Raw genomic sequence first — 22,785 nt, 5'->3', positions numbered from 1 at the left:
TTCCCTATTGAAGAACAGCAGGTCAAGCAGAGCCTGTCCCCTGGTAGACTCGCTTAACAGCTGTGTCAGGAAGCAGTCCTCCATTCGCTCCAGGAATCTTCTGGACTGCCTCCTCCCTGCTGAATTAAGTTCCCAGCAGATATCTGGGAGGTTGAAGTCACCAACAAGGACAAGATCTGATGATCTTGAGATGGCCTCCAGCTGCTTGTAGAATACTTCATCAGCCTCCTCATCCTGGTTGGGTGGTCTGTAACAGATTCCAACCAGGATGTCAGATTTGTTAGGCTGTCCTCTGATTTTGACCCACAGGCTCTCAACTCCCTCATCTTCCACCTCAAGTTGTGTGGCAGAGAGTGACTCTCTAATATACAGAGCCACCCCTCCTCCTCTTCTCCCTCGCCTGTCTCTCCTAAAGAGCCTGTAGCCCCCCATTGTAGCACTCCAATTGTGGGCGTTGTGCCACCAAATTTCTGAGATGGTGACTACATCATAGTCGCCCTGATGGATCAGGACCTCCAACTCCTCTTGCTTGTTGCCCAGGCTGATGCATTGGTGTACATGCATCGCAGCTGGGTTCCTGACTTCTCAACTGACCCTACCTTGTGCCCTACTCTTTCCTCTGCAGAGGGACCGATATCCTCACCCACCCCCTTCAGACCTAGTTTAAAGCCCTCCTAATGAGCCCTGCCAACTCCAGTGCCAGGACTCTCTTACCCCTTCTAGATAGATGCACCCCATCGGGACCCAGCAGGTCAGGTGCGGTGAAAGTTGTCCCATGGTCATAGAACCCAAAGTTCTGCCTCTGGCACCATCCCCTGAGCCAATTGTTGATGGTGTGGGTTCTCCCATTCCTCTCAGTGTACACCCCTGCCACTGAGGGAACTGAGCAGAACACCACTTGAGCTCCTTCCCCATCAATCAATTGTCCAAGGGCCCTGAACTCCCTCTTAATCGCCTTGGTGCCCTTCCTGTCAATCTCATAGCTTCCAGCCTGTATTACCAGCAGAGGGTAATAGTCAGAGGGCTGGATTAATTTAGGGAGTCTCTTTGCAATGCCCCTAACCCCTGCCCCGGTAGGGAGCAGACCACCCTGTGGGATGGGTCGGGATGACATATGGGTCCCTCAGTACCCCCCAGGAGAGAGTCCCCAACAACTATAACCCTTCTCCTTTTCTTTGTGGAGCTAGTCGTTATAGCTGGTGGGGACCACTTGGGCTTAGGCTTCCCCCCGGAGCTGGTCGTTACAGCTGGTGGGGTCCGCTTGGCCTTGGGCTCCCCTCTGGATGGCTGCTTCTCAGCCTCAGCCCTCTCATCCTTACTGCCCTCAGCCTGCAGGGCCTCATACTTATTATGCAAGGGCAGCGGAGGAGGAGGAGAGGGTCAGGGTGGATTTCTCTTGCCACCCCTGGTAGGGACCTGTATCCATCCCTCTCCGCTTCCAGGGACCCTTCCCTCAGCAGGGGAGATCTGCAGAACCTTCTCCCACAAATCTAACGCCCTTTCACTTTCCCTTATTGTCCTTAGCCTAGCTGCCTCCTCCTTCAGCTCTGCCACCAGGCTGAGGAGAAAATTCACCTGCTCACACCTGACACAGCTGTCCTCTCCCACCCCCTCTATTCCAAGTGCCAGGCTGAAGCACCCTCTGCAGCTGGCAGGCTGGAGTCCAGCATGTTGGTAAAACAGCTCTGTCTGGGCAGATGCTGCTTTTTTACCCTTCGTCCGAGTGACGACCATGATGCAACGTTTAAGATTTGGTTTTTGTGTTTGGGTGGGGCTTTTTTTTTTTTTTTTTGTCACCCAGCCAGTAGGCTAGCTACTGAACCAAAATGGCGCCGCGCGCACAGCCCGGGCGGTTTTTAAAACTGCCGTGGCTGACGTCAGGCTCCCGTGCCCGTACAGGCTCGTGTGAGCACGATCCTGCCGGCTCCTCCCCCTACCAGGCGTCCTCCCGACCCGCAAAACCCAGAAAGGAAAGCAAAAAAAACCCCGAGAAACTCACAGCTTAAGCGGAGCGGTTTTCAGGAGGAGACTTGTTGGGGTGCTTGGTGCCATGGTTTAGTTGTTTAGGTGGGTTGGATTGGTTGATGGGTTGGATGCGATGATCTTGAAGTTCTCTTCCAACCTGGTTTATTCTATTCTATTCTAGAATACGTGAATGTCTAGAATATGTGCTTCTGTGTGACTTTTTCCAGTGTTTTCATAGGTCCTACCAGTTATTTAATCTAAATATGAACTGTAGTGGAGAGTAAATGCATGGACTCTCAGCACCACTATTTGCTGTTGTGTGAGGAAACAAAACATTCAACAAACACAGAAGAAAGGCAGGGTATGAACTTTGATTAGACAACAGTTCCACATGTTCTTTAACTGCCATGTTCTGCAGAATAAACACATTGCTGCCAGGATGTTGATAGTGCATTTCATCCATATGCTGATAGGATTTCTGCAAGTCATATTAATCATGTTCACTGGAAACTGATTTCTTATGAACTATGGAAAAATACCAGGCTGAGATTTTTTCCCCTTCAGATCTTTATCTTCTAGACATCATGGAAATGAGGACAATGGTTAAGACAATGGTTCCAGCAATTCCACCAACTGTCATTCCCAGGATTTTGCCATGGACCTTCATTGACTGACACCTCTCACCTGTACAGAAAAAGGCTTGTCCTGATGGGCACCTGGAAAGATAAATTACAGATTCACATGAATCAGTTTTGTCCTGCCATATAGGTCCTCATACTCACTATCCCGAATGGCACTTCCCATGAAAGGGATCACATCACAACATCCACACCACGTTTGGACTATTTACATTCCCCAGGAGCAACACAGAATGCAGTTTCTTTGCCTCCCTTTATGGCTGCTAGTAGAAACTGGCCAGTGCAGTACTTTCTTCCTACTGGTCCTTGAAAAAACCTAGCGGCTCAGATATCTGAGGTCTGTAATTCTGAATACTTAGTAGTTGTTCCATTTGGTTCAGAAGAAATTCAAGGCAAACAGGGAGGAAGTTTGTGGTACCTGCAGCTTGCTCTCCCTTCCACATTAACACAGACTCCATCATTCTGGCAAGGGTTTGGGTCACATGGGTCTTGCAGGTATGGCAGCTGGTCTTGAAGAGGCTTCATATCCTGGGCTGCTCTCTTATGCCTTTCAAGAATGAGGACTTCCGTGAGGGCAGATTGCTTAGCTTCAATGGGGACTTCAGTTTTATTGAGGTGAGTTAGATCTTTTAAAAAAGGAAAGAGAGGAGAAAGACATCACACTATAGTGAGTGATGCTATATGTCACAATTTTTAGATCAGGGTCACATGTGCTTTGTGGAGCAGAAGGTACTCCTCTTTACAGAGCTCTTGCTGTGCCACAGAAAGTTCTGCAGGTAGCAGAAGCAGCAGAAGGCACAAGATAGAAAATAATACTGTGTGGCAATGCCAGCGACGAGCAGTGTGAGCAATCTGGCAGTGTAGGCCTAGAGCCTGACATGGTGGTAGGCCATGCTCACCATAAATGCAGAGCCAGCTAGCAGTGTAGCAAAACAGTGCTGTGCCTGCAGCATGTAACTAAAACAAGGCACTGGTAGCTATAAACATGGAAAGTTATCTTGGAACAACAGGACATGCACCTGCATCAAAAAACCTCGCGTGTCATTAGTAGTTGGACCAATAATCTATAATAGTGCGATGGGAACCAATGAAGCCATGCCAACAAGGCACTCCGAGTTTATATAAGTTGTAGCAGTTCCCTCGCTACGCACTTCTGCCTTTCCTGTCTCTTCTTCTTCTACACTTTACTTTACTGTGCTATACTCACACTACAGGCCTGCACCATAGGCCTGCAACACTGGAACAATAAAGGAACAATACTCGATCATATTGGTCAGCCGTATTGATTCCAATCTCCGTCGCCCATATCTGGCGCCCGAACATACATGGATTCTCGGGATCCTCAGACTACGATACTGATTGACTCAGCATAAAGAGGTACGTCCGAGCGATACGGAAAGCCAGTCAGAATAGCACTGCCCTGGTGCTGGAAAAATTAGCAGCGCACGCTCAAAAAGGAAGTGAATCTCACCCTGGCCCAGCGAGCGACCGGAGGACGAGCAAGGGGCAGCACGCCACGAAACAGAAGAGGCTGTGCTAAACGCCCTCCACCTATCCTCTCCGTGAGAGGTATTACTGGCAATTCTGGGATCTTAAAAGGGCTATTAGCCTGGGCCCAGAATCATCCCCATGGCAAATAAGCTTTTACTTCCTAAGCACGGGACGAAATTGCAGCCCAGCTGTGGGATGAGGTGCTACATACTTAAAAAAGAAGCTTTTCGCTACAGCACCATGTGACGGATCGTCATGGACATTGCAATCAAAAAACGCAGAGCAGTCTACTCCCGATTCAGCTGCTGCGGCGTTTGGTTCTATCTGAGACGAAAAAGGGAGACTTGGAAGGCACCCCCTGCCCTCTGCCCCCTCTCCTCTCTCCCTGTACATCGTCTGCCACTCCGTCAGCATCCTCCTCACAATTTCAATTGCCCGCTACTCCTTCTACACGAATCGAGGCTCTCTTATTTCCGTCCTTTTGCGTGAAAAAAATCTGCTCCTGCCACGTCAATAGTGGCAGAAGCGAATCCCGATTGAACTGATAAGGTGCGCGAAATCAAATAGGAGGTCACTATGCATTAGGAATTAGACAAAGAAGCTGCCACATCCGCCATCTTGGCAAGCACACCGTGTTTATTAGACACCACCACAGCCGTCTGCACCCAGCAGAGAAACCCATTTAAAAAAAGAAAAAAAAAAAAAGCGGCGAAACCTGTGGCTCGGTGTTTTCGATCCCCTTCATCAACATCTTCCTCTGATACCGCCAGCGACGGCTTGGACTTGGAAGACGAGAGGACCGACGCTGGGAGGCCGTACAGTGCCGACTCTACTCTACAACTCTTGGAAAAGATGGAGCGCTTGCAGGCTCATGATCACGGCATTTTTGCACCCCCACCCTGCCCGCGAGCCCTGGCCACTCCGGCGGTTCCCACCCCAGCAGCGCTCAGCCCGGCAGCCCTCAGCCCGGCGGCGCCCACGCCAGTGGTGCCCCACACTCCGGCAGTTCTCCTGGCGATGCCTCCCGCGACCCCCCATGGCCCCCATGAGTACCGGTGGCTCCGATCAAGGCAGCATCGACCAACGCACCGCCGATACCAGCACTGACTCTGGCAGCGGCCACCCCCATGGAAGCGGCAGAAATGGCACCTTCCCCCCAGCGGTTTCAGCTGCGCTACACCCCCCCAACCTCCTACATTCCAGACATTATCAGCAGACTATAGCACTCCGACAGAGGTTCCAATTGAGTCCCGATAGGGTGATTGGGAGGTGGGAGGGACAGGGAACTGTGCCGGTGCGCTGGTGGAAAGGTATTGTGGGAAATGTAATCCCAGATGGAGAATCTCTGGACTGACAATATTAAGGGAAGCTAGACAAGCCATAGCTACCTATGGGCTACAGTCAGGATACACAACTGCTGTAATCAATCAGTTGTTTTCAACACATTTGTTAATCCCTTTTGACACACGTATGTCAGCAAATGGTGTTTACTACATGGTCTGAGAGTGATCATGGAGGAGATGGGTGCCATACAACCTGGCCTCCCAACTCCCAGTCCCCACAAATTGGGACCTGATTATTATTCATTTGAAGGATTGTTTTCTTTACAATTTGCTTACACCTGGAGGATTCAACAAAGTCTGCATCTACTGAGTCATCGATTAAGGCAGACTCCACCCACCGATATCAATGGGTAGCCTCAAGGCATGCCAGAATTCTCTGGCACTCTCTTCCCACTTAGATAGACCCATTGTGACTTTCTCATCTATAAGTCTGTGAATGATATTCTGATTGCAACAAAAAGTTACATCCTAAGACAGTGCTCTCTGAGTTTCAGCCCCTGTCAGCAAGCAGAGACTTGAAAGTCACACCACCTCAGACCTTGCAACTTCTCAGTTAAGTGGCAATTCACCTGCAAATGCCTCGGAAGCCACGCCCTGGCAGCCAGCAGACTCTTTACAAGACGTTACCGCTAACCATCTCGTTGGGGCGAGATATTTACTAGATCATATCAGTAATTGCAGCTTCCTGATAAGGCTTTGCAATTAAGTCAGGATTTAGTGATCAAAGAGTGGTCCAGAATCCAGGACAACATGGTCCTCATGGTCCTCATGGGTGATTTCAACCACCCGGACATCTGCTGGAGGGACAACACAGCAAGGCACCAGCAATCCAGGATGTTCCTGGAATGTATAGAAGACAACTTCCTCCTCCAAATAGTAGAGGAACCAACAAGAAATGGTGCTATGCTGGACCTTGTTCTCACCAACAGGGAAGGGCTGGTAAGCAATGTGAGGCTCATAGACGGCCTTGGCTGCAGTGACCATGAAGCAGTTGAATTTAATATCCTCAGGGCAATCAGGAGGAAGTATTCCAAGCTCACGACCCTAGACTTTAGGCGTGCAGATTTTGATCGCTTCAGGGATCTGCTAGCCAAAGTGTCGTGGGACAAAGCCCTGGAGGGAAGAGGGACCCAGGACAGCTGGTCAGTATTCAAGGACCACCTCCTCTGTGTCCAGGAGCTCTGTATACCAACAAAGAGAAAAGCAGGTAAGAATGCTAGGAGGCCTGCCTGGATGGGCAAGGAGCTACTGGACACACTATTACTTAAAAGGAAACTCTACAGGAAGTGGAGAGAAGGACAGGTAGAACAGGGGGAATATAAGGAAGCTGCCCGAGCAGCAAGAGTCCTGGTTAGGAAAGCCAAAGCAGAGTTTGAATTGAATCTAGCCAGGGAGATTAAAGGGAACACTAAGAACTTCTACAGGTATATTAATGGGAAGAAGAAGACTAGGGAAGGTGTGGGCCCCCTCAGAAAGGAAAATGGTGACATGGTCACAAGTGATGAGGAAAAGGCTGAGGTACTTAATAACTTCTTTACCTCAGTCTTCACTGCAAGGGCCTCTAGCCACACTCCTGATGTTATGGAAGACAAAGCCAGGGACGGGGAGGAAGAACTGCCCACTGTAAGTGAAGATCAGGTTCGTGATCACCTGAAGAACCTGAAAGTGTTCAATAGATGAGGGGCGAGCAACTGATGTCATTTACCTGGACCTGAGCAAAGCCTTCTTTACCTCAGTCTTCACTGCAAGGGCCTATAGCCACACTCCTGATGTTATGGAAGACAAAGCCAGGGACGGGGAGGAAGAACTGCCCATTGTAAGTGCAGATCAGGTTCGTGATCATCTGAAGAACCTGAAAGTGTTCAAGTCCATGGGACCCGACAGGATACACCCACGGGTACTGAGAGAACTGGCAGATGAGGTTGCTAAACCCCTCTCTATTATATTTCAAAAGTCATGGCAGTCTGGTGAAGTCCCCACAGACTGGAAAAGGGGAAACATTGCCCCCATCTTCAAAAAGGGCAAGAAGGAGGAACCAGGGAACTACAGGCCAGTCAGTCTCACCTCTGTGCCTGGAAAGATCATGGAGCAGATCCTCCTGGAGTCACTACTCGCTCAAAAGAATAGTGAAGAGGTGATTGGGAGCAGTCAGCATGGCTTTGCCAAGGGCAAATCCTGCCTGACCAACCTGGTGGCCTTCTATGAGCAGGTGACAAAATTAATAGACGAGGGGCGAGCAACTGATGTCATTTACCTGGACCTGAGCAAAGCCTTTGACACTGTCCCGCACCACATCCTGGTCTCCAAACTGGTGACACATGGGTTTGATGGGTGGACCACTAGATGGATAAGGAACTGGCTTGATGGCCGCACCCAAAGAGTGGCTGTCCATGGCTCCATGTCCCAGTGGAGGCCAGTGACAAGCGGAGTCCCTCAGGGATCAGTCCTGGGACCTGTCTTATTCAACATCTTTGTGGGGGACATGGACAGTGGCATTGAGTGCACCCTCAGCAAGTTTGCTGATGACACCAAGCTGTGTGGTGCAGCAGACACGCTGGAGGGAAGGGAGGCCATCCAGAGGGACCTTGACAGGCTGGAGAGGTGGGCACAAGCCAACCTCATGAAGTTCAATAAGAGCAAGTGCAGGGTCCTGCATCTGGGTTGAGGCAATCCCAGGCACAAATACAGGCTGGGCAGTGACTGGCTGGAAAGTAGCCCTGAGGAGAGAGACTTGGGGGTGCTGGTGGACAAAAAACTCAACATGAGCTCTCAATGTGCACTTGCAGCCCGCAAAGCCAATCAGATCCTGGGCTGCATCAGGAGAACTGTGGCTAGCAGGTCGAGGGAGGTGATCCTCCCCCTCTACTCAGCCCTGGTGAGACCCCACCTGGAGTACTGTGTCCAGTTCTGGAGCCCCTATTACAAGAGGGATGTGGAGGTGCTGGAACGTGTCCAGAGAAGGGCCACAAGGATGATCAGAGGGCTGGAGCACCTCTCCTATGAGGACAGACTGAAGGAGTTGGGGCTGTTCAGTCTGCAGAAGAGAAGGCTCCGAGGTGACCTAATTGTCGCCTTCCAGTATCTGAAGGGGGCCTACAGGAAGGCTGGGGAAGGACTTCTCAAGATCTCAGGTAGTGATAGGACTAGGGGGAATGGAATGAAGCTGGAGGTGGGGAGATTCAGGCTAGATGTGAGGAGGAGGTTCTTCACCATGAGAGTGGTGAAACCCTGGAATGGGTTGTCCTGGGAGGTGGTCGAGGCCCCGTCCCTGGGGGTGTTTAAGAGCAGGCTGGACGAGGCTCTGTCCAGCCTGATCTAGTGTGGGGTGTCCCTGCCCGTGGCAGGGGGGTTGGAACTAGATGATCCTTGTGGTCCCTTCCAACCCTGAATGAGACTATGAAACTATGAAACAATAACTCTGATCCTGTGTTTCTCATTACTCAGCAAGGTCTAACAGGGCCACTTGGTTCCTTTGTCAATACCATCCCTTACATACAACATCAATACATTCAGACGTGACTCACGATATGAAGGTAAAAATGCTGGATATTTTGGCATTTGACAATGCTAATGAAGAAACTAAACAGGTTCTCAGTATTTTATCAACGGGTGCCGCTGTCTCATGACTGCTGGACGCAACAACGAAGGCATCGACAAACAGCAACGTATCTAGCCATGGCCATAGAAGCAGTCCTGAAACCACCAGTACGACCACCGCACAAAGGAAACAACCTGGGAGGAAATCATTGTGCCGCTGAGAAACCTAGGTACCTTAAATCAAAGTGCCTGACTGTTGGACAGACTCGAAAGTGTCACAGACCTAATCATTTTACTCGAGACCGCCGCAGAAGCTGCTCCCGCAGCGCAAGTACACCCTGCACAACGACACCAAACCAGGGTGCTTGGACTGCGACCCCCCCCCCCCCCCCCCCCCCCCGCAGCCCCCTCTGGCAGTGCACAGCGGACCTGACAACAGCTGCATATCACTTTGAATTCACAAAGCATTGTCGAGCTCAATTGGCAGGGTCCTTTGGGTCACAGACCCTGCGCTCTGTTAATTGGCAGATTGTCTACCTCTAGACAGGGCATCCTTATAATTCCTGGTTCAATACATTCTGATTATGACTGGGCTATGAAAATTATGCTCTATACCATTGCCCCTCCTGTTAGCACTCTTGTTGGGAAAGAAATTGCTCAGCTAATACCATCTGAGTCCCGAGTGCCTAAAACTTCTAACAGGATGTGAGGGCAAGAAGGCTCGGGTTCCACCGATATGCCTAATACCTTATTAGCCCTAGAAATCCAAAAGGGAAAACTGGAACAGATTGTATCTGTCAGACACCCTTGTGGACAAATTATGCAATTTTCAATGATTATGGATACTGGAGACGATGTCATCATTATACCTAGTCATAAATGGAATGGTCACTAGCCATTGCTCATTGCAAATGCTGAAGTCATGGGTTTAAAAGGTATCCAAACAACCTGGGTTAGCAAAGAGCCAGTGCAATTAGCTTTTAACTACAGCAAATCAATCACTGTAAGACCATACGTGTTAACCCTTCCAGTTGCTCTATTGGGCTGAGATGCCTTAAATCAGCTAGGAGCAAAACTTGTTACTGCTCCTCCTCTGTAGTGGCTACTAGTCAGCAACCAACCCTCAAATCAAAATGGAAAACACATAATCCAGTATGGGTGGAACAATGGTCATTCAGACTCATGTGAGAGACTAAAAGTTGGCTCTCCTGGTGTGACTCAACAAAGATAAAATCACTTGCTGCTTGCCCAGACAATAGCTGATATGTGTTGGGCAGAGCCACTGGAAGGAAGGTGCAAAGAATCCTGTCTACCAATCCTGGATGCAAATCACCTTGTGATTACATCATGAATCATGGTGTGCCCCAAGAAAGGATAACGTGACCTACCACAATGGCCTAAAAGACCCATCCATGATGCCTTCAGGAGAAAATCATCTCCAGCTATCAGATAACCCCCAGGAAGAGAGGATGGTGACACAATGGACTCACCACCTGTTTCCTGATGTGTAATGAGGGTGTGGGCAGGTAGATGTGGTGGGAGGAGGTGGAGGCTCCCCCCCTCTCCATCCAGACCACTGCCCAAACTACACAAAAAACTTCCTGGGAAACGATACCTGGATACTTATGATTTCCTGGAAAGATTTCACAGGGGACAATTGCTGGATACTTACCTAAGGTTGATTTCCCAGGACGATGTCCTGGGGACCCACACCTGGACACTTGCCTGAGGACTAAAAATCTGTATAAAAAGACCTGAGTGACAGTGTCAAAGCAGAAGAAAGAAGATGGCACCACACGCTGGAAACATCACGGGGCAACACAATGCATCTTGGACTCTCTCCACCCCTGACCGTTGGCAAAATAATCTCTTTCCTACTTTCTCCTTTTTCTCCCTATTCTCTCTCTCTCTCACTCTAATTCCTTCCCTCTTCTCTCTCTCTCCCTCTCCATTTTCTCCTTCTCCTTCTCCCCGCCTGGTGGATGTGGGGAGGCCTGTGGATGTAGTTTACCTGGACTTCAGCAAGGCCTTTGACACCGTCCCCCATAGCAAACTCCTGGCCAAGCTGTCAGCCCATGGCTTGGACAGCAGCACTCTGAGCTGGGTTAGGAACTGGCTGGATGGTCGAACCCAGAGAGTGGTGGTGAATGGTGTCACATCCAGCTGGCGGCCAGTCAGTAGTGGAGTCCCCCAGGGATCAGTGCTGGGCCCCATGCTCTTTAACATCTTTATTGATGATCTGGATGAGGGCATTGAGTCCATCATCAGTAAATTTGCTGATGACACCAAGCTGGGGACAGGAGTTGATCTGCTAGAGGGTAGAGAGGCTCTGCAGAGAGACCTCGACAGGCTGGACAGATGGGCAGAGTCCAACGGCATGAGATTTAACGCATCCAAGTGCCGGGTTCTGCACATTGGCCACAACAACCCCATGCAGTGCTACAGGCTGGGGTCAGAGTGGCTGGAGAGCAGCCAGGCAGAGAGGGACCTGGGGATGCTGGTTGATGGTAGGATGAACATGAGCCTGCAGTGTGCCCAGGCAGCCAAGAAAGCCAATGGCATCCTGGCCTGCATTAAGAACAGTGTGGCCAGCAGGAGCAGGGAGGTCATTCTGCCCCTGTACACTGCACTGGTTAGGCCACACCTCGAGTACTGTGTCCAGTTCTGGGCCCCTCAGTTTAGGAAGGATGTTGACTTGCTGGAACGAGTCCAGAGAAGGGCAACGAAGTTCGTGAGGGGCTTGGAACACAAGCCCTATGAGGAGAGACTGAGGGAGCTGGGGCTGCTTAGCCTGGAGAGGAGGAGACTCAGGGGTGACCTTATTGCTCTCTACAATTACCTGAAGGGGGGTTGTAAACAGGCAGAAGTTGGTCTCTTCCCCCAGGCAGCCAGCACCAGAACAAGAGGACACAGTCTCAGGCTGCACCAGGGGAAGTTCAGGCTGGAGGTCAGGAGGAAGTTTTACACAGAGAGAGTGATTGCCCATTGGAATGGACTGCCCGGGGAGGTGGTGGAGTCGCCGTCACTGGAGGTGTTCAGGAGGAAACTTGACAGGGTGCTTGGTTACATGGGTTAGTTGATTAGGCGGTGTTGGGTGATAGGTTGGACGCGATGATCTTGAAGGTCTCTTCCAACCTGGTCTATTCTATTCTATTCTATTCTATTCTATTCTATTCTATTCTATTCTATTCTATTCTATTCTATTCTATTCTATTCTATTCTATTCTATTTCCACTTTGTTTATGTAATAAATAGTCTATCTGTTGGTATTTTGGCCTCGTTTGTGCCTCTAATTTCACAACACGGGAATATTTAAAAGAACTGTGTCTCTGAACCGAGACAACACAAAAGGCTGCAAGTTGTTAAGACCCCAATATAGAAACAAGAGCAACTAGGGTACACCTTGCTAGCCACCCACCCCTACCCCCACCCCCAGAAAAGGGAGGATTTTCTGGAACAACTCTTGCCGACCAAAGCTCTGCTCTGATTTAGAGTTACAGTGCTATTTTCTTCATTTCTGATTGCAATGTCCTTAAGAGTTTTGCTAAGTTTTCCTGGTAAGCACAATGAATGGTAAGCATAATGAATGGTAAGCATTTGGTATTTACAGACACCTAGTACACAGTAATTGTAGTAAGGTGTAAGTACTTAGTAATGAGTTCACATTGTAAGATTTTCCTTTGGTTCGAACCTTCTTAGTTGTGTGCCTTGGCATTTCAAAGGAGCTCCATGTAATATAGTTAAGATTTGTAGTAAATAAGTATTCATTTTAAAAAGTATTCCTTAGCTAAGGTAATGTCTTTATATTTCCTTCTTAGACACAGACTAGAAAAAATACAAAAACTGGAAAAAAAATGGTAAACAAAAAGGTAACATGTGCAAAGAAAAAATTTAAACATAGAAATACATAACAAAAGTACAAAAACTCTGGATACAAAAGATAGAGTACTAAATAACAGAATAATAATAAAAAAAGAAGAGCAACAATAAAAACAAAATATTAAAAACCAAATATGACACACTGAAAAATCATAAAGATTACTAGCAAAAAATAGCTATTAACAGAAAAACCATAAGAATTGTTAGCAAAAAATAAAAATAAGGATTATCAAGACTACTAGATTAAAACAAACAAAAAATTATACAAAGAAAAAATAAAGAAAAGTACAATGAAAAATGATAATAAAAAAGAATTACTAGAAAAGAAGGTTAAAAAATATAATAAAAAAGCAAAAATCAAAATTAAAATAGAAAATAGATTAAATAAAAACAAACATGCATAATAAGAAATAATTATAATAAAGAATATAAGATAAAAAAAAAGATTAAACACTAGATAAAAAGGAAAAATAGAAATTACAAAAAAATGAAAAGAAACTGAAAATAAAACATTGATTAGAATAACAAATTAAAATACACATTAAAAAGTTACAATAACAAAATTAAATTAATAATAATGAGGGTAAAAAAGAAATAAATTTTAAAAAGGACATAAGTTAAAAATAATAACAATAAAAATTTAAAGAACAAAGAAAAATTAAAAAACAAAATAACAAAAATTAATTAGAAAAAAATTATATCCAAGTTAGATTAAAATTAACAATACAAAAAAAGTTAACAAAAAATAATTTAGAAGTGCAGATAAAAAAAATAATAAAATGCAATGAGAAAAAGAAAAAACTACATTAAAAAAGTACAAAAATAATTTAAAAACAAAAATTAAAATGAATTAAAGATTAAACAAAAGAACTAGATTAAAAGCAAAAACATTAAGCATATAAAAATAAATAATAAATTCAGAATAGAAAATAATAACTAAAAAATTAAATAAAATAACAAAAAGAAACAAAAAAATAATAAAATAAATACATTCAAAATAAAATATGAAACTACTCAAATTAGAATTAAAAATAAAATTAAAATAATTTTAAAAAATGAAATTAAAATAAATTACAGAATTAAACAAAAACAATTGCAAACGTAAAAATAATGAAAAAAAATTAAATTTTAAAAAAAATATATATATAATGAAATCAAACAAAAATGAAATAGATTTATTGAAAGTAGATTTCAAAATATTAAAGAAATGAAGCAAAAAATTAATTACAAAGTTAAAAATAGCTCACATTAAAACCAAACAAAAATCAGTTACAAAATATGTGGAATCATAGACTCGTGGAATGAGTCAGGGTTGGAAAGAACCACAAGGATCATTTAGTTCCAACCACTGCCATGGGCAGGGACACCTCACACTGAATCAGGCAGGCTAGAGCCTCGTCCAGCCTGCTCTTAAACACCTCCAGGCATGGGGCCTCGGCCACCTCCCTGGACAACCCATTCCAGGGCTTCACCACTTTCACGGTGAAGAATTTCTTCTTCACATCCAGCCTGAATCTTCCCATCCCCAGCCTTCTTCCATTCTCCCTAGTCCTGTAATTTCCTGACATGCTAGGATGTCCCTCCCCAGCATTCTTGTAGGCTCTCTTCAGATACTGGATGGCCACCATCAGGTCACCTCAAGCCTTCTTTTCTGCTAACTGCAATCATCGCAATACACAACGGCAGAAGAATCAAGACCATGAGGACACAGCATTTCCTGTGCAGTCGAACATCAATCACAATAACTGCTATGATCATCTGGGATCAAACAGCATCACTCAGAAGAATGTACCACAGCATCATGTGAATTAGGACTGAATATTGTGGTTGCTTGATAACTTTGTATTCTCTCTTGTTAACTAAGTGTGCCTCTGAATGTAGACATCCTAGAGGTTACAGTTTCATCTTTACATTTTGCTTAGTAGAGATTATTAAACAAAAAAAAAAAAACCCAACAAAATAAAACTAAAAAAAAGGGGGGGGGAAAGAGAGAATACCTCATAGCAAAAAATTAGCTCATGGCAACCCTAGAAATGCTGTAACCCTAGAAACATCAACCCTAGAAAGTGCTGTAACCCTAGAAACATCAACTTTGCAAAGTGCTGTAACTCTCTCATCACAAGACAGCACGAACACGGCACAACTGTCATTAAAATGACAATCAGCAAACCTGCTTAGCATTGACCTCAACAACTGTCACGATAAACCAAGATGTCAACAGAAAGCATTTAATTTATAACTGAGTGTCGTGACAGCCTAACTGTTCTGTGAACATTAAGAGATCAGAATTACTAGGATGAGCAAAACCACATTATTATGTGTAATTTTATATTGGGCAAAGCAATGAAGCTCTTTTGCTCTTGCTGCTTGCCTGCAAGTTTTCTGTCTGTGAAGCTAGAGCCTGGCCAGATCTACCTTTACAGATTAAAGAAATCTTGCTACCATTAAACAATTCATGATTTTTGACCATCCTAGAGAAAATAAAGATGCAACATAATCCTAAAGCAGATTGTAAAAGACAGTGCTAAGGATTGCATTTGTGCCTCAATCTCTGTGTGCAATGCATTCAGGCATAATCAAGTCTTCTCTGTCAACAAGAGGAGTGAAATGTAAAGATCGGAACTGTTAAGATCTAAGTTCTTCTTTGCAATGTTTGTTATCTTTGACCATGTATTATGCCATCTCTGTAGAGCATTGTAACTAATTCAATTTAAGCGTTGTGCCTTGTATGGGTCACATCAGTCTGTTAGACATACTGCACTACAGAACTCTTGCTTTTGCTACACAGCTTAGCTTTACCTTGCTTGCTTCTGTGTTTGCAGTGGGATGAGAATAACTCCCATGACCAGATTGCTCACAAAAACAAAAAGGGGAATTTGTGGCAATGCCAGCGACGAGCAGTGTGAGCAATCTGGCAGTGCAGGCCTAGTGCCTGACATGGTGGTAGGCCATGCTCACCATAAATGCAGAGCCAGCTAGCAGTGTAGCAAAACAGTGCTGTGCCTGCAGCATGTAACTAAAACAAGGCACTGGTAGCCATAAACATGGACAGTTATCTTGGGACAACAGGACATGCACCTGCATCAACAACCTCGTTGTGTCATTAGTAGTTGGACCAATAATCTGTAATAGTGCGATGGAAACCAATGAAGCCATGCCAACAAGGCACTCCGAGTTTATATAAGTTGTAGCAGTTCCCTTGCTACACACTTCTGCCTTTCCTGTCTCTTCTTCTACACTTTACTTTACTGTGCTATACTCGCACTACAGGCCTGCACCATAGGCCTGCAACACTGGAACAATAAAGGAACAATACTCGATCATATTGGTCAGCCGTATTGATTCCAATCTCCGTTGCCCATAATACTGAAATTAGGGTAGCTGGTTGGGTAAACCACTAGCATTCAGTACTTTGAAAAATTATGCCAAGTGTGGCTGTTCTGACTGAAAATAAACACCACAAGTTATGTTCGGTGCTAAGAAATGGACACAGCCACTGGTTACAGTGCTTCAATGTGCCTAAGATGTTAACCTATGATAAATCATTGTCATTTAGATGCTACTGAACTCACAAACACTTTTGTCAACAACACCCACCTGAAACTAATACAGAGAAATATGTTAAAAAACAGATTCTTATTGCAGGAGAAGATGACTGTTACTTGAATGTGTGAAAAGAGACTGAAAGGGTCACCCATTTGATTTTGCAAGAAGAATCTGGAATAGGGTCTGTACCATGAAATTCTGCCAAAATAATGAGATCATCATTTTTCAGGAAGTTTTTCCGGCTCATCTCTTTGTGGGATATGAAGTTAGTCCATCCCCATGATATACTTCTATAGCAATTGCATGAGGTATCAAATGTTCCAGTGACTGATGGTTTCTCCCATATTAAGGTTCTGTTAACACCTGCAAAGACAATTTGAGCGGAGGGTAAGAAACTCAGAGTTCTGCAGCTGGAAACACGACATGACTTTTTTCTGTATTACCCTGTTAAACAGAATTTATGCTGTAAAATCAAGTTCAGAGCTGAAATGCCTAAAGAAATAACTGAGGACTCACACGTTATGCACGTCAGAAGACAGTTATGGTCTGCATGAGGACTCCTAGTCTACGTGAGGACAGGATCACAGATGCAAGCTACTATCTCACTGCCACCACCTAAGAGCTCCCTCCTGAATAAGAGCACTCCCTATACTCAGTCCTCTGACTCAGAGTCCTATGCTTTCATTTTTACCATTCCTCCAGGCAGACTCGGCTTACCTGAACTAACATGGCCTTTACTTGTGGTGAAGCTTTTGCTTGAGGACAACTAGCTTTTCAAGATGTCAGGGTCCTGCTCAAGCACTGTGAGCGTAGCTTGGCGGTTCAGAGCTGGCCATTACAGAACACCATCGTTCTCTCCGCTGCACAAGTGAAAGGCAATGCGAGCAAACAGGACATGCACCTGCATCAACAAACCTCACGTGTCAATAGTAGTTGGACCAATAATCTATAATAGTGCGATGTGTGGTCACTCATAGGGAACCAATGAAGCCATGCCAACAAGGCACTCCGAGTTTATATAAGTTGTAGAAGTTCCCTTGCTACGCACTTGTGGCCGGTTGACATTGCCCCCTTAAGAAAGGGAACATGGTGGACGGATGTTGGTAAACGGAAGGAATAGTCTAAACTAATTTCATTGGACAAGTGGGAGGAAGCACCTTCTGAAGTGGGAGTGAAGTGGACATTTCCAGCACTTCTCAGTCAGTCTTGCTTCCGTCTTTGCTTCGTGCAGCAGCTTTGCCTGTGCTGGGCTTTCTGCCAAGGCCTCGGCCTTGAAAACCAGATAACAGGCCTGTATACTAACTCCCTTCCAATTAACACGAACTGCTTCTAACTTTTTTTTCCTCTCTTTCCTTTCTCTTTCTATCCCATTCTGGGGAAAGGGGGGGAGAGAGGGGAGAGCGGAGGTGGGGAACCCCTCTGCCGAGGGGTTTACTCTCATTTCTGTGTTACTCTGTTGTATATCTTTGTATATATTGTAGATATTGTAAATTTGTAAATATCTCCCTGCAAACCCTACATCGCTTTGTAAATATAGCTCCACTGCTTTGCTAATTCAGCTTGCGAGTTTTTTTTTTCCTTTCCCTTCAATTTTTTTTTTCCCTTTTACTTTACAAAGGGGGAAGGGAGGAGGCTTCTTGGCCTTGCCCTTCCACCCACCACAGCACTTCTGCTTTCCTTTCTCTTCTTCTATGCTTTACTTTACTGTGCTATACTCACACCATAGGCCTGCAATACTGGAACAATAAAGGAACAATACTCAATCATATTGGTCAGCTGCATTGACTCCAACCTCCGTCCCATTAGAGGGGCCCAGAACTGGACACAGTACTCAAGGTGCAGCCTAACCAATGCAGAGTACAGGGACACAATGACTTCCCTGCTCCTGCTGGCCACACTATTCCTAATGCAGGCCAGGATGCCATTGGCCTTCTTGGCCACCTGGGCACACTGCTGGCTCATGTTTAGGTGGCTGTCGATCAGCACCCCCAGGTCCCTCTCCGTTTGGCAGCTCTCCAGCCACTCTGATCCCAGCCTGTAGCTCTGCATGGGGTTGCCGTGGCCAAAGTTCAGCACCCGGCACTTGGACTTGTTGAATGACATCCCGTTGGACTCTGCCCATCTGTCCAGTCGGTTGAGGTCCCTCTGCAGAGCCTTTCTACCCTCTAACTGACTAACATCTGCTCCTAACTTGGTGTCATCTGCAAATTTGCTGATGACTGACTCAATCCCCTCATCCAGATCATCAATGAAGATGTTAAAGAGGATGGGGCCCAGCACTGATCCCTGGGGGATGCATCTGGTGACTGGCCACCAGCTGGATGTGACATCATTCACCACCACTCTCTGGGCTCAGCCCTCCAGCCAGTTCCTAACCCAGCACAGAGTGTTGCGGTCCAAGCTGCGAGCTGACAGCTTAGCCAGCAGTTTGCTGTGGGGGACGGTGTCAAAGGCCTTGCTGAAGTCCAAGTAGACCACATCCACAGGCCTCCCCACATCCACCAGGCGGTCACCTGGTCATAGAAGGAGAACAGGTTGGAGAGGCAGGACCTGCCCCTCCTAAACCCATGTTGGCTGGACCCGAGCCCTTGGCCCTCCTTCAGGTGCACAGTTATTGCTGCCAGGATAATCTGCTCCATCATTTTCCCTGGCACTGAGGTCAGGCTGACTGGCCTGGAGTTTCCAGGTTCCTCCATGTGACCCTTCTTATGGATGGGAGCCCCCGCGAGCCGCAGCTAACCCTTTTAAATTCAGCCGCTCCCGCCGCTGGGATCACAAGTCTGACCACGTGAAACGACGGCTGCTCCTTCCTCACGGCAAACCTCCGCAGCATTGGCAATTCCCGCAGCCCGAAAAGGAGAGCAGCGGCTGGTCCCCGGCAGCTGCTGGTCTTGGTGCTGTCCCGAGAGGCTGCCCGATGTACAGAGCCCCCGCGAGCCCCAGCAAACCCTTTTAAATTAAGCTGCTCCCGCCGCTGGGATCACGAGTCTAACCACGTGAAAGGACGGCTGCTCCAACAGTTAGCAGTGGCAAAGAGGAAGGAATAAATAGTTTGAGCCTCTATGCCACAAGTCCTCTCCTATACTTCCTGAAGAACACTTAAGAGGAGTTTTTGTGGGTTTAGGGACATAAAGGAGGTGAACCATCCAGGTTAGAGTATAAACAAAGAAACAGCTAGCCGTAGTGAAATGATGACTTACTGCAGTTCTACATGCGATTCAGTCTTTCCAGGTCAATGGCACTGAAGTCGAGACGTTGTCCAATTATGTCATTAAATGCTGGAATTTTTGCTGTGATTGTGGGGATGCTTTCATTTTTGTTAAATGAAAACAGTCTATAGTGCATCACTGACTCATAGTCATATGGGGTGTTCAGATCAGTGATGAAACTGTCATCATACTTCAGAAAATTGTGCTCTTTGCCTGGTAAAAGAACACAAAAATGATTCATTTTAAGAGAAACTGGAAGTTGAATGGCTTTAGCATGGACCCTTGGTGCAGTTTTCTGAGTCAGAATTAATACACCTGAAAAGAATTACTTTACAATAAAATATTCAAGGATTTTTGTTTGGGTGTTTTTTTTTATTTTTTAATGAAGCCATTTAGATAACAAAACTGTGTCTTTAGGTTGCATATCAATGAGTTGAAAAGACTGGGATATACAGGAGTTCAGATTAGATGGTCTAATAGTAAGTATCTTGAAGGATACTTACTAGTTAAGAAATAATGTACTTCATTCCAGAGCCTGTGAATAGCAGTGCAAGCATTTCCCCAGATATTATATCATGTATGGGCAATGAGAAATCCTGGAGCCCTCCACTCATTAAGGCAACAGGTATGACAGTGTTGGAGTGCCTCCAGGTTCTATTATTCTTTAAAGCAAAGAATACATTAGAAAACAATGGGGGGGGGGAACACCAAACATAAAGAAACAAAAAATCTCTCCCCCCCCCAAAAAAAGGCTGTCACGGTCCGGAGACATTAGATGTCTCGGTCCGGAGACACAGTTCTTTTAAATATTCCCGTGTTGTGAAATTAAAGGCACAAACGAGGCCAAAGTATCAACAGCTAGACTATTTATTACATAAAGTGGACATAAGAAAGGAAGAGGGAGAAAATAAAGAGAGAGAGGAAGAGGAACGAGAGATAGAAGAGGAAAGGAATTATATTACCACACCCCTCATCCCCCCCAAGACAGTTAAAGTCGGTGGAGGAAAGGTGCTGCAGGAGATGTTGGGTTTGTAGAGAAACCGTGGTGAGGCTTTTGCTGGAGAACAGCTGTGGTCCTCTGGGGAGATGTTGGGTTGATACAGGAACAGTGCTGAGGCCCCTCTGGGCAGCCTGGGTCTGTAGAGAAGGGGTGCTGAGGATTTGGCTGGAGCTGTGGTCCTCCGGGCAGCTTCTTTTCTCCGGAGCAGCATCGTCCCGGCTTTCTCTTCTCAGCGGCCTGGCCCGTCTCCTGTGTTTTCCTTCATCTCCATTTTTCTCCCCGTTTTTCTCCTCTGTTTCTCTCCTCTGTTTCTCTCTACAAACCAGTAGTTGCTCAAGTCTTTTATACAGTTTTTTAGTCCTTAGGTATGTAGTCAAATATTGTCCCTCAGGAATTCCAGTGGCAGGAAATCTGTGTGTTTGGGCAAGACCCTGGCTGGAGGAGGGGGGAATCTCCGTCTACCCTGTCTCCATCCAGACAAGGCTCAGGAAACAGGTGGTGATTATCTTGCCCTAAAGGTGTGATGGCTGGGTCCTTGGGTCCATTGTTGTAGTCCCGTGTTATCACGATGCAATCACAAGCTGATTTGCATCCAGGATTGGTGGACAGGATTCTTTCCACCTTCTTTCCAGTGGCTCTGCTATCACTTTATCTTTGTTGGCTCACATAGAGAGAGACAAACTTATTAGACTCTCACAAAGGCCAACTAACAAAAAAAAAAAACAAAAAAAAAAAACAAAAAAAAACCAAACCAAACAAACAAAAAACCCACGACCAAAACAAAACCAAACAAATAAACAAAAGAAAACAGAAAACTACACACAAAGAGAGAGGGGAAAAAAAGATGGTGGGTTTTTTTTTCCCCTAAACTGACAGGATTACTAGGATGAAATGTTTTTTGGAAATATGTTTCTTGTTATAGATGACTCCAGGTAAAAGTTTTTGGTAACACGTTTATTGGCACTAAAAGATCGTAAAAAGGCAGTAAAAGCAATAAAAGCAAGCAAAGCAACCGGTTGGGCATGTGAGGGTACAAAACTTCACCCAAAAAGCAACCTTACAATAGTTTTCTTCATCTTATATAGTTACATCATCTACATAAGCAAACTTATGCTAAATAGAAGTCAGGCATATGATAATTAGTCTTAGAATAGATGGTCAAATCCCTTCTCCCTACTTTCAGTGTGGTAAGGGTCAAAGCATCCACTTTCACGCATGCTCAATTGTGCAGGCTTCTTATCTGAAGAAAACAAATTCCTAGTTCTGAATGTTTATCTTTAAGACAGCTCCTTCTCAGCCGTGATGTCTCCAATTAACCAGACAGTATCCTTGCAAGTCTGCAAGATAAGTTTCTTTCCCTTTACCCTCTAAACAGGCCTCACAAGATCCTGACCCTTAATCCCAGTGCACTCTAAGTCTTACAATTTTAACACAAATCACCAGTATATTCATCACAATCCCCCATTTTCTTTTTGTCACCATTGATTTGTGTTAAAATTTCCAGATATTTCAGAACCTTCTTAATTGGATCATAATTAAGTTCATCTGTTCTGATCACCTTCAGATCATAACCTTCTGCTTGTAATTTATTGGCATAAACAATTTTACCTAAAGGTCTTACCATTTTAAACCAACAATTACAATGAATTACACAGATCAGTATTACAATTATTCCAACAGGTATTACAAACAATTTTTTAAAGCAACTTATATTCGATAAGCAAGAAGTTAACTTATCCCATATTTCTTTAAATCCAGAAGAAGTATCATCCAAAGAAATCTGATGTAATATTTGATTGTGATGTACAATCACTTAACAAAACTACAGATTAACATAACTACAACAGCTTACATTTATGTCTACACATACAACAGGTAAGAAATCCAAAGCTAACCTGTTTTGAGAGACTATTGACTTCAAGCTATTGAGCTTTTATTGCATCTATGCTTGCATTCATCATAATTTCAGCTGTAGCAGAAAAATTTACCATTGCTTTTTCAAGTTCACTAACCCCAAGCCAAGGTAGAAACCTCCTAGCACAACTATGAAACTTGCTATGCCTGGTTGGTAGTGGATTTGCTCCCCTCTTGGTTCTTCTTGCAAAGCTCCTGAGTAATTCCTGTTGCTGATTTACTATAAAGATATGAGGATAGGCCAGTCCTATAGCACATCTTCC

The 22,785-nt window shown here is 45.3% G+C and overlaps 1 protein-coding gene across 1 annotated transcript; it reads right to left on the bottom strand.

Moving 5' to 3' along the window:
• Nucleotides 1-2,149: 2,149 nt before the first annotated feature.
• Nucleotides 2,150-19,855, bottom strand: MEP1A (meprin A subunit alpha). Its single transcript, XM_068143264.1, is given in 6 exon segments — nt 2,150-2,681; nt 3,022-3,229; nt 16,589-16,762; nt 17,117-17,300; nt 18,119-18,135; nt 19,600-19,855. Coding segments are annotated over 6 exon segments (981 nt in total). The 5' UTR covers nt 19,850-19,855; the 3' UTR covers nt 2,150-2,533.
• Between the last annotated feature and the right edge of the window lie 2,930 nt (nt 19,856-22,785).

Source organism: Melanerpes formicivorus, unplaced genomic scaffold, assembly GCF_026170545.1.
Source record: "Melanerpes formicivorus ecotype bairdi unplaced genomic scaffold, bMelFor1.0.p_v2 SCAF_9, whole genome shotgun sequence".
Taxonomy (NCBI): domain Eukaryota; kingdom Metazoa; phylum Chordata; class Aves; order Piciformes; family Picidae; genus Melanerpes; species Melanerpes formicivorus.
This window is presented reverse-complemented; position numbering and strand designations above follow the sequence as displayed.